The sequence below is a fragment of the Medicago sativa genome, chromosome 7 (genome assembly GCF_051527215.1).
Source record: "Medicago sativa cultivar Bolivia chromosome 7, Bolivia_mono, whole genome shotgun sequence".
Classification (NCBI taxonomy): Eukaryota; Viridiplantae; Streptophyta; class Magnoliopsida; order Fabales; family Fabaceae; genus Medicago; species Medicago sativa.
In genome coordinates, this window is record NC_140755.1 from 6,879,240 (window position 1) to 6,890,304 (window position 11,065).

General features: G+C 33.5%; 1 protein-coding gene across 1 annotated transcript; it reads right to left on the minus strand.

Moving 5' to 3' along the window:
- Window positions 1-7,557: 7,557 nt before the first annotated feature.
- On the minus strand, window positions 7,558-10,763 carry LOC146903876 (uncharacterized). Its single transcript, XM_085728169.1, has 2 exons — window positions 8,298-10,763; window positions 7,558-8,103 (listed from the first exon to the last, which is right to left on the minus strand). The coding sequence occupies exons 1-2, from the start codon at window positions 10,666-10,668 to the stop codon at window positions 7,727-7,729; spliced, it is 2,748 nt and encodes a 915-aa protein (XP_085584295.1). The 5' UTR covers window positions 10,669-10,763; the 3' UTR covers window positions 7,558-7,726.
- Between the last annotated feature and the right edge of the window lie 302 nt (window positions 10,764-11,065).

The following is an 11,065-nucleotide window of genomic DNA, read 5'->3' on the forward strand; positions in this document are numbered from 1 at the left end:
AGAAGTTTAGGTTTTGTCTAGTGAAGGATTAGTTATTAAGATGAACCAATGATCCTAAGGCCCCTTTATTATTATTGTTTTTACCTTCAGCAATCAAACCCTTTCTAATCAGCTTTCTCTTCTCTAATCATTCATTAAAAGTTAATTAAATTGACCAACTCCCTAGCGGAACGATACTCTACTTACTACTATTACTTCGATAGGCCGTGCGCTTGCGGTTTGGCTCTATCACTAACTTGTTGAAGCTTGATATGAGAGAAGAACAAATCCAGAGAGCAAGTTTAGCAAGGATCCACAAGAGGAGGCAATACTTGAACACTGATGCAATAAAATAATTTATATATCAGTAAGTAGTAAAAAATAAAAACACAAATAAAATAAAAGAATAGATTTTTACCAAATTAGAAAAGTTTCTTGATGTTGAATAAGAGTAGAGTGTAGAAGTGAGTAGAAGTGTATGAAGAAGATTGAGTTGTATAAATTTTTCTAAGTCTGAAACAAGGGCACAAGGTTACGTTGGTTTTTATAGAGGGAAATAATGCCAGCGGTTTTCCCAGGGGCTGCCCCTCACAAATGGCAGTCAACTCATAGTTGTTTCTAGGTGCAGATAGGTACATAATGGTAGGAAAAAAAACCAGGGATTTGTGCAATATCCCAGGGCTTTAACCCCTGGCATGTCAACTTTTGCAGAAGCTTTTCAGGCTCATGTCAAGTCAACTGAGAAATTGCAGAGATTCATCACCTTTTTGTCCATCCCAGGGGCTTTCCCTGGCATATTCCCTCGGTTTTTGCCTGACAATCACCTACTTTAGTCACTTCAAGCCTGCATGCAACAGATTCTTGAATTTCAATTTCCCGCCTTGCAATAAGTGAGGGGTTTTGCAAGGGCAAACCCTTGTGTTATATGCCAGGTGTTGTCCTTGGCATTTTCCCTGGCAAATTTCCCAGGGGTTCCAAACCCCTGTCAAAATCCCTGGCAAAATGTCATATTTCTTGTAGTGGGAACAAGTGAAAGAGAAAGTTAAGCGAATTTCTTTGGTGAGAATGTGTCTCTGATAATTTTTAAAATAAAATTTCATTGTTTTAATTTTTCTCTTTTGTACTACTAAACTGAGTAAAAAAAACAAATTAATAAACTAGTACAAATAGGGAACGGATTTTATTTTTCAAAAGAAAAAAATGTAACGAATTTCCATAAGTGTTACAAACATGTGTTACCAATTAAGAATCAGTAACAATTTTTTAGATATTACCGAAAAACTGTTACTGAATACCATATATGTCGTAGTGCATGCTGAATACCTCTGTCAGCACTCTTTCGTTAGCATCATAAGGTGATGCCACTCTATCATATTAGTTATTTAACTGTTTTTTAGAGTCATTTAGGGTGGTTAGTAGTCAAGTTTGTTTTATCTTGGTTTTTCGGGTGTCAAACATTGATTAAGTTTGAACCTTTTTAACCTTTGATATCTCATTTTTTCTTGGGAAGGGAAAAATAAGAAAAACGCTTGAGAATCGAGGTTCGGGAGTTGTTTTCGTTATGGGAAGGTGTTAGGCACCCATAACGACTATAGTATCCTATAGGAACCGTCTTTACTTTCTACGCGCGCGCTTTATTTTTAAATGCTATTTGAAAGTGTTATTCATGCCTAAGGGTTTACTAAGTGAAGAATTGGAGGGAGAAGAATGTTTGAATTTTTGTTTTATTGGACTTGGAGAGGTTTTGACCCCTTGCCTACATACCCTTTTAAGGGATCAAACTCCATGTAGTTCTCTTCCAAAAAATGTTTTTGTTTTTGTTGGTTGATTTTAATTCTGAAAATGGGATTTTGAAGAATGAGAGAGAGAGGCCTCAAGGGCATAAGATTGTGAAAATATGAGGTTGAATTAGTCATTTTGCAAAAGAAATCCAAGTATGATTAAAATTCATTAAGATTTTTGTTTAAGAAAATGAAGGGAAAATTCAATAGGATTTTGATCCCAAGGTTTATTTGGAAAATTATTTGAGTGAAGTTGTTCATATTTTTTGGAAAAAAGAATTTTTGTCTAAGTTTCAAAGTTCCTAAACATACATCTAAGCATACATTCCCTAAACATACATCTAAAGCATGCATACCCTAAACATACATCTAAAGTATCCATGTGATGTGTGTGCATGTGTCGGTGCTTGTGTCGGTGTACATCATTAGAGTCCATTGTCCTTTACATATGCCCTAGTTTACATGCTATGGTCTTGCAAGAAATTAAAAGCTTAAAGTAAAGTACAAAGATCCCTAAGTTTTTACATGCAAAGTCTTGGCATGAAAATTAAAGTGCAAGAAATAAAAGCTAAGAATATAAGATGGAGGATGAGATGCTTATGGATGAATGAAACATGAAATAAGAGGGTTAGTAGCATAAGACATAATAGGATAGAGATTATAAGCAAAAAGGAATACTAAACAAAGTAGCAAAAACTTGACAAAAAAGCAACAAAACTCTTAACATAAAAGTAGCAAAATATACGTAAAACTTATCACAATGTCCAAACAAGTGTATGACCTATAATCCTCATTATCATGTCAATTTTTCAAAGGTTTTATTACAGCAATAATATTGAGAATTATAGGAACATATTTAAATCAAGAATTATGATACATTTTAGGCATATTTGGCACTTTATTTTCACAAACAATTATTTATACGACTTGTAAAACAAGTAATTAATCACACATATTCACATACAACAAGAAACACATTCAAACAGTGACAAATCCATCACCAATTCACACATCACAAATCACAAACATGTATCAAAAATTGGGATCAAAATTATGCACATTTTCACAAGTTTTTAACATAAAATTCAAGAAATAAAGCAAAACACAACACATTATTTTTATCCATTTTTTAATACAAAAATATCATACAAAGGTTGCAAAAATAATAAGAAACATTCACAAATTTTTATAGAATTTTCTAAAAGATTTTAGGTATGTCAAGAGTGTAAAAACCACAAGACTGTGTGCAAATAGCAAGAAAATCAATAAAAACGAAAAAAACAGTAACACAAAGCCCAGACCCAAGTATATGTTGGATCTGGATCATCTAACAACCTCAGAGGCATTGGATTGATCCAACTCCTTCAAAACCCTAGATCTAAAGGCCAGGAACACGTGGTGCACCACAAGTCAAAGAAGGAACACACAATAACTAGATCTACACCATACACGCAATTAAGAAGCAGATCAAACGGCCAAAAACGAAGAAGAGACCGGTTTGGGAGTGAACCAGCCTGGTTCAGGTGAACTGGTCCGGTCCACCCCCTATAAAAGCTTGTGAGCCGGTCTCACTTCATTTCCAACCGATCTTTCTCTTTCTTCTTCTCATATCTCTCTCGTTCTCTCTTCTTCTTCTCCGATCTAACCTAACGGCGCTGTAAGGTGGAGGAACAATGACAAGTACGCTGTAATCTTTAAAGAACGACGGAATTGTCGTCTTCTCCGGTGAGAAAGACGGATTCCGTCCACTCCTCTTTTATCTTTTCTGAAAACGAAGATTAAACGGTGTATTTCCATTGTTCTTCGTTCTATAACCCTAGATCCATGAAATACGAAGCATAACAAACACACATCACATCCTGGAAATAGATTTTGAGAAATTAGGGTTTACCGGAAGTTTGATCGGAGAAGAGAGTTGCAGAACGCCGTAACACTTTACGTCGTCTTCTTCATCTTCTCTGGTAAGTGCTTTCACTGGAAATAAACCAGTTATTTTCTTCTCTTTCTTCACCGGTGTGATTCTGCTTCGTTTTCACTTCGATCCTCTTCTTCTCTTCCTCAGTCTCCTTCTTGTGATCGCATTCGTGCTTGAATTGCAAGAAAAAGGTTCGGTGATGAAGATTCTCGCAGAGAATCACTGAGAACCAATGCGGCTTTGATCGAATTTGGTAAGAATTTGTTGAATTGGAATGGTTTCAGCTTAGGTTTTCTGGAAATTCATGTTGAATTTGTATGATTGGTGATGAATCTGATGAAGATTTGAGTCGGTTAGGGTTTGGAATTGAGAATTTCTGAGAAGTTCTTGATGAACTTCGATGAAGTTCTTCAACCTCTGGATTTTGATCGTAACTAACAGGAGAGAGAAATGTGTGATTCTGTTTGTGATGTGTTGGCACTCTCTGAATGGGACTGTGATGATTGTGCCTTTATATAGGTGACATGTGTTCTTGATAGCCAATGGGAGCTTGCCACTTATTCTGGACTAAACTTGGACTGAAATTTGGACTTGGGACCTTTCTGCAATTTTTGAAAGTACGAGGACCAAACTGCAATTTTGACAAACTGGACTAAAATGTAATTCTCAAGACTTAAAAGGGCTAAAATGTAAATTGAAAAAAAAGACTTTAAAAGAAAAATGAAAAAAAGGACTAAACTGAAAATAGTAGGAAATGAGGACTAAAATGCAAATACTAATAAAATTGGGTAAAAAATGTAAATTGAAAATAACGTAAAGTGAAACCAATAAAAAACACAAAAAGGACTAAAATGAACCAACTACACAAATGAGGTACTTCAAAGTAACCTCTCTCTGCCAAAATTTCATGTGAAATGACCAAAATGCCCCTAGGGACTAAACTGACTCAAAATGTCTCAGATGCAATTTTTGAAATGGATTTTGACAAGAAATTGAAGCAAGAGTTTATACAAACTAAATGAAAAGACTCAGAGACAATTTTCAAAGATTAAAAGAAATTTTAACACAGGTAATGACTAAAATGCCCCTAGGGGCTAAACTGACTCAAAATGGCTCAAATGCAATTTTTGGAATGGATTTTGTCATGAATTAAAACAAGAGTTTATGCAAGCAAATTGAAAAGACTCTGAGACCATTCTCAAGGACTAAAATGAGTTTGAATGCATGAAATGACTAAAATACCCTTTTTCATATTTTTGCAGATAATATTGAAATAAAATGCAGAGAAATGTGCAATTGATCAGAGACAATCTCAAATGACTTGATATGCAAGAAAAACCTTTTGGATGGCTCTAAATGCAAGAAATCATAGACAAATACACAGTTGAAAAAGATTTTTAAAGCAAAATTGGAAGATACAGCAGGGTAAAACAATAGCAAGATGGCAATCCTTTAAAAGGTCAAAGACCATATCAGAGATGAAAAACATTTTGAGCAAGTATTTTTAGGTCCAAAATTAGGGTATAACAAAGTTACATGGTGTTTTAGTTGTTTTTAGCAACAGATAAGTTTTATTACAAATATGTTTCATAGGCCAATAACGTGGGTGTTGCACTAATGAAAAGGAAGCAAAGACAGAAGTAGAATAATTGAAGAAATAGCGCCATGATCAAAATCAATCCCGGTGTGATTTGAGCTACGAAAATTGGGTGCATTTGTCGAAAATTGTGGTGGACATGATTCGGGACACTAAAGCATTAACACGTGAAGTAGTTTTATATCGCAACGCGATCAGTATAAATCTTGGCGCCATCCTAACGCTATAAAATCCAAATGTCAAATAGAAAATTAGGTTTGGTTTCCAAAGGTTATAAAGGCGGCTGCAAGCTTCAAAGAGGCGAAAATTGATGTTTAATACAATTTTTAGTCTTTGAAAAAATAAACCATAACAACTTAGTTTCAACTTATTTATAGTTTATATGGTTGATAAAGAAAAAAAAAGGAAAGAAAATATCGTGCAAAGAAGCTAAAAAAATCATATTATTATTTAGAAGTTTAGCATGCGACACCTAATCAGGATAAACATAGTTATAGCAAAAGAGAAACATCAATTTATAACCTTTGGAAAACAAACCCCATTTTTACTTTTTCACCATTGCTCTGTTTATTTTGTTGAACTCATCATAGATGATTGTTTCTGTATCATTCAAGTACAATCATACAAAGGATTATGGGAATGAACACAAATTGAATGAGAGGAAAAGGGCAACATTGAATTTGTTTAACTAATTAATGTTTTTTATCATTTTGATTTTGTATCACAGGATTGTCAACTTCCCTTCTGTTGAGTTTGGTTTTGGATACACAAGCAATTTGTTGAAAAATATATTTTCAATTTGGTTTCACATTATCACCGTAACAAAGAATTATATTTCCAAATAAAGTTTAAAGTTAAATAAGTTTTTAGTCCCTGTAAATATAACGAATTTTGTTTTTAGTCCTCATAAAAAAAGTGTCATGTTTTGGTCACGATAAAAAAAAGTTGTACCAAGTTTTAGTCCATGTTAAATTAAAATTGGTTTAATTATGTTTAAACTTACAAATTTTTGAATGATTTTTTACATACATGTTGAAAACATTATAAGAAACCTTTTTTTTTTTAATAAAAAAATTATATATTTTTTTTAACATTTAATGAATTAAATATGAATTTTTCTAAACACACAAATTTCTAAATTATTAAGGCAATGAAAATTTGGACCTAATAAATCAAATTTAAAACTAATTTTTTGCGGAGGAACTTTGTATAATTTTTACGCAGAGTAAATTTGATGCAGCACTTTCAACATGGCTGTACCTAAAGGTTTGTTATCTTCTCATACCACTTGTACTCAATTGTATGCATCGTATGAAGCTTCTTAAACAGTTAAGATAATAGATTAATCTTCTTTGACTAACAGGTCAGAGACTTCTAAATTTTATGTTAACCTACATGATTAATAGTGTAAAATACGTTTACACCAAGACAAAAAAATCGAAAAGAAATTATCCTTGAGTTGAAATGTGCGACACCTCTTCAATTTTTTGCTTGGTGCATGAGTGTTACAATTCAGGATTCAAACCATTTTTTCTTCCTACATTACAAGGATGGTTAGTTGGTAACCACTTTACCAATTTCGATTACGTTAAATTTGTTTTCTTCCTATATTCATACATTTTTAAATCTCTTTTCACCTTTCCAAAAAGTTCAAGATTATGTAAAGCTTTATCACCGAGCATATTGGCTTTGGAGAGTAAAGCGAGTAATCGCAACTTTATCACTAGCTAGTGATAACAAAGTAAGTGTGACCACTATTAAATTGCTTTAGAATTGGTTAACAACAATGTGATATTGTGTGAGTGTGACTTCTTTGGTTTCTAACATTTGGATCGCATAATCAATATCAGTTTTTTTTTTTTTTTTAGGGGTGTTTTTCTATAAGGGAATGTAGTGACGATGGACGGTGTTGGACATCGTTTTCACAGTGGTCGTTTTCGTTAAGGAGTCTATTTTAGGTGGTGACATGAATTTCGGTGGGTGTTGTCTTCAGGGGTGTTTTTAGGGTGTTTATTTTCAGGTGTTACGCCTATATACGACGTCTTATGTTTGTATGCTCAATTTCACCGATCTCTGTTCGTCTTGAGCAGGGATCTGGTTGTTTAATAAAATTTGCTATTTCAAAAAAAAAAAAAGATAAATGAAGTATAAAAATAAAAATAATCATTCAGTTATTGAAGTGATAATCACCATGCACTTAAAAAAATTTCTTGTTGAATTTGTAAACCTTGAGATTTTGATTGAAGCAATTGCAATACCTTTTATCTTTTAATTCAATTAACATAATAATTGAAACAGAAGTAGTTCAATTTTATTCAAAAGCAGAAATGAGAATACATATATACTTATTTTTGATATATAAGAACAACCAAGTTTTACAGCATTTTTCAACAACTTTTGGAAAAGAAAAAAAAAAAGACAATGTCTTTATTATTGAATAATAACACACTCAACTTAAATATAAAATAATGCTTTGAGTTCTTCACTCATTAGTTGCTGCACTGAAATTTCACTCAAAGGAATGCTTAATGGTGTGAGCTCCGTGACAAAACTTTGTGACACACGTTTCATTGCTGGTCGAGAACGAGGATTGATATTTAAGCATGCAAATGCAACCACGGCAACATGAATTATGTCACGTATAACTACGTCGTTATTTGGAAGTGGAAGACGCTGGTCTAATACTTGACATAGTTTGACACTTTGTGTCGATGTTGATTGAAGTGATGACAATAAATCCCCAGGGTGCCTTCCAACTAAAGTTTCAAGTGCCACTACACCAAAACTATATACATCACACTTTTCATTCACAGCCAGAGTATAGGCAAGCTCTGCATTGATCAAATCGCTATGAATATTTAAAAGAATCCAAAGAAAATAATTTAAAATTACTACTTAGCATGAAAAACTAATGAACATGTATATTATTTTTGTGGATTATGAATATACATGTTGTGCTTCATATAAAAATGAACGGAAAAAAAAAACATAACAAGAAAAGAAAAAATAGCAATGGTTAATTTACCTGGAGCTATATATCCAATAGTTCCAGCAACTATAGTTCGATTGGATGAATCATATTGAAGGAGTCGAGCTGTGCCGAAGTCACAAACACTGGCCTGCCACTCAGAGTTTAGCAAGATATTTCTGGTAGATATATCTCGATGCACTATTGGAGCGGTGCAATCATGGTGAAGATATGAAAGAGCAAATGCAACTCCTTTAATAGTGTTAACCCTTTTCCTCCACTTGAATTCCATGACTTTTACATCATCATACAAGACAGAGAACAAGCTTCCTTTCTCCATGTATTGATAGATCAAAAACATGATTGTTTTGTGCAAGCAAAATCCATAAAGCTTCACGATATGTCGGTGCTTTATTTCTGATAATATTCTCACTTCATTTCTGAAACTCTCATCAATAGATGGAACCTCTGCTTCATAGCCGTGAAGTTTCTTTAAGGCAACAACCTTTCCACTTGGTAATTCAGCCTTGTAAACACTTCCATATGCTCCTGTTCCAATGCAATATCTCATGTCAAAGTCTTGTGTTGCTTTGATGATGTCATCATATGCTATCTTCCCATCAAAATTCCATATACAAAACATATCTCCATTCTTTGTTTTTGTTGAGTTTCCGTGCGACTTCTCAGTAGAATTATGATGACGATACAAACATATGAGAAGTGAGAAGACTAGGACTAAAACAATAAGGATCGGAAAAACAATGAAAACAATGTGTTGTAATTTTTTAATTTTCTTGTGTGTTGGCCAAGGATGGAATTGGTGAAAAGACATTACAGAGAGATTACAAAGAGATTGGGGAATTGCTCCATTGAGATTATTATTTCCCTTATTCTTTGTATAAACCTGAAGACAATTTGGAATGGGACCCTCCAAACAATTGTATGAAATGTCCACATAATAGACATTACAGATAGATTGGGGAATTGTTCCAGTGAGATTATTATTGCTTAAATTAAGTTCATGAAAACCTCGAATATGAGAAGGGATTTTACCACTAATGAGGTTGTGACTGAGGTCCATGGAAAATAAATTATCATTAAATGGAAACAAATTAGAAGGAAACGTACCTATGAGTAAATTATATGAGATGTCAAGGTAATTTAATTGTGTAAGATTTGTAAGAAAAATAGGCAGGTTTCCATTAAGTCTATTGTGAGATAGATCTAATTTAGAGAGATTTTTCAAGAACCCCAACTCATGAGGAATGGAACCTTGAATGTTGTTGTGAGATATGTTTAACTCTTGTAACTGTTTGATATTGCCTAGTGAAGAAGGTATCACACCTTTGAATCTATTGTTAGATAGACTTAGCGCAGTTAGTTTTTTCAAGAACCCCAACTGATCAAAAGGAATATGACCTTCAATGTAGTTATCGGAGATGTCTAGGTCCTCTAATTGTTTTAGATTTCCTAGTAAATATGGTATCTCACCATTGAATCTATTATTAGATAGATCTAAGAAAGTGAGATTTTTTAGAAACCACAATTCGGGAGGGATGGAACCATTAATAAAGTTAAAAGAGATGTCCAGCTTCTGTAATTGTTCGAGATTTCTTATTGTAGAAGGTATCTCACCTTTGAATCTATTGTTAGATAGATCTAAGAAAGTCAGATTTTTTAGCAAGCACAATTCAGGAGGGATGGAACCATTAATATTGTTAAAAGAGATGTCTAAGTACTTTAATTGTCTAAGATTTTCTATTGAAGGAGGTACCTCACCTACAAGAGAATTGTGAGACAAATCAAGATAAGTGAGTTTGATGAGATTTCCTAGTGAAGGAGGTACCTGGCCTACAATATTAGTGAAATACAAATCAAGATGAGTGAGTTTGGTGAGATTGCCTAGTGAAGGAGGTACCTTGCCTTCAAGAAAATTGGCAGACAAATCAAGATGAGTGAGCTTGGAGAGATTTCCTAGTGAAGAAGGTATCTCACCTTCAAGATCATTGTTAGACAAATCAAGATGAGTGAGCTTAGAGAGATGACCAATTTCTTTTGGGATAGTCCCATATAGTTCAACTGAGCTTATAACAAGGCTTTCTAAATTGTTAAAAGCAGAATAGTCGAGAGTAGTTAAGTTAAGTGTTGCAAGTTGATACCCCCAAGGGTCTATGTTGATTGCTTTTATGCTTCCAGCCTCGTTGCAAGATATAATATCATACGGCCAATTACAACGATCAGAGATATTGAAACCTGCATCAGACGTGTTCCACCATCCACTGTTCAATATTGCATTTGCTTCCATTTGAAGTTGAGATGTCACAGTAGAAGCAGACTGAGTTCCCACAATGAAACTGCAAATAATAAGAAAGGCAATCCACATTTTTGGACCAAAGAAATTAGAAACTAAATATTTTATCAAGCTCATGTTTTCCTTCTTTGAGATCTAATGAATGGCCATCAAAAACCTTTATAATGATGTTGTGTGACCTCGTCAGTCACTCTAATTCTCACACGCCAATTCATTACAGGAGAAAATGATTGCAAGCTTTGAATGAGACATCATTATTGGTTATGTGAGGGCCCCAATGAAGGAATCTACCCCTCCATTTACGTTCAAATTTAACGCTGCACTGTTTAAGTTTTTTTTTTCGATCCTAAACATATACTGTAATCTCTTTATCTAAACCCCTAAAAAATAAAATAAAAAATTGACATATATTACTCCGCTGTCATTTATAATAGAACTTTAATTCTTTAGATTCATTAAATAAATTATGTATGTAGTCTTTATTAGAATTTATCTCGAAGTATCTTTATTCAAA

What these genes read in the sequence shown, in the direction of transcription:
- LOC146903876 (XM_085728169.1), bottom strand. Translation starts at nt 10,668, where the DNA reads ATGAGCTTGATAAAATATTTAGTTTCTAATTTCTTTGGTCCAAAAATG. An exon ending in TATTGGATATATAGCTCCAG is followed by an intron (nt 8,104 to 8,297) that starts GTAAATTAACCA and finishes TGATCAATGCAG; the next exon opens with AGCTTGCCTATACTCTGGCT.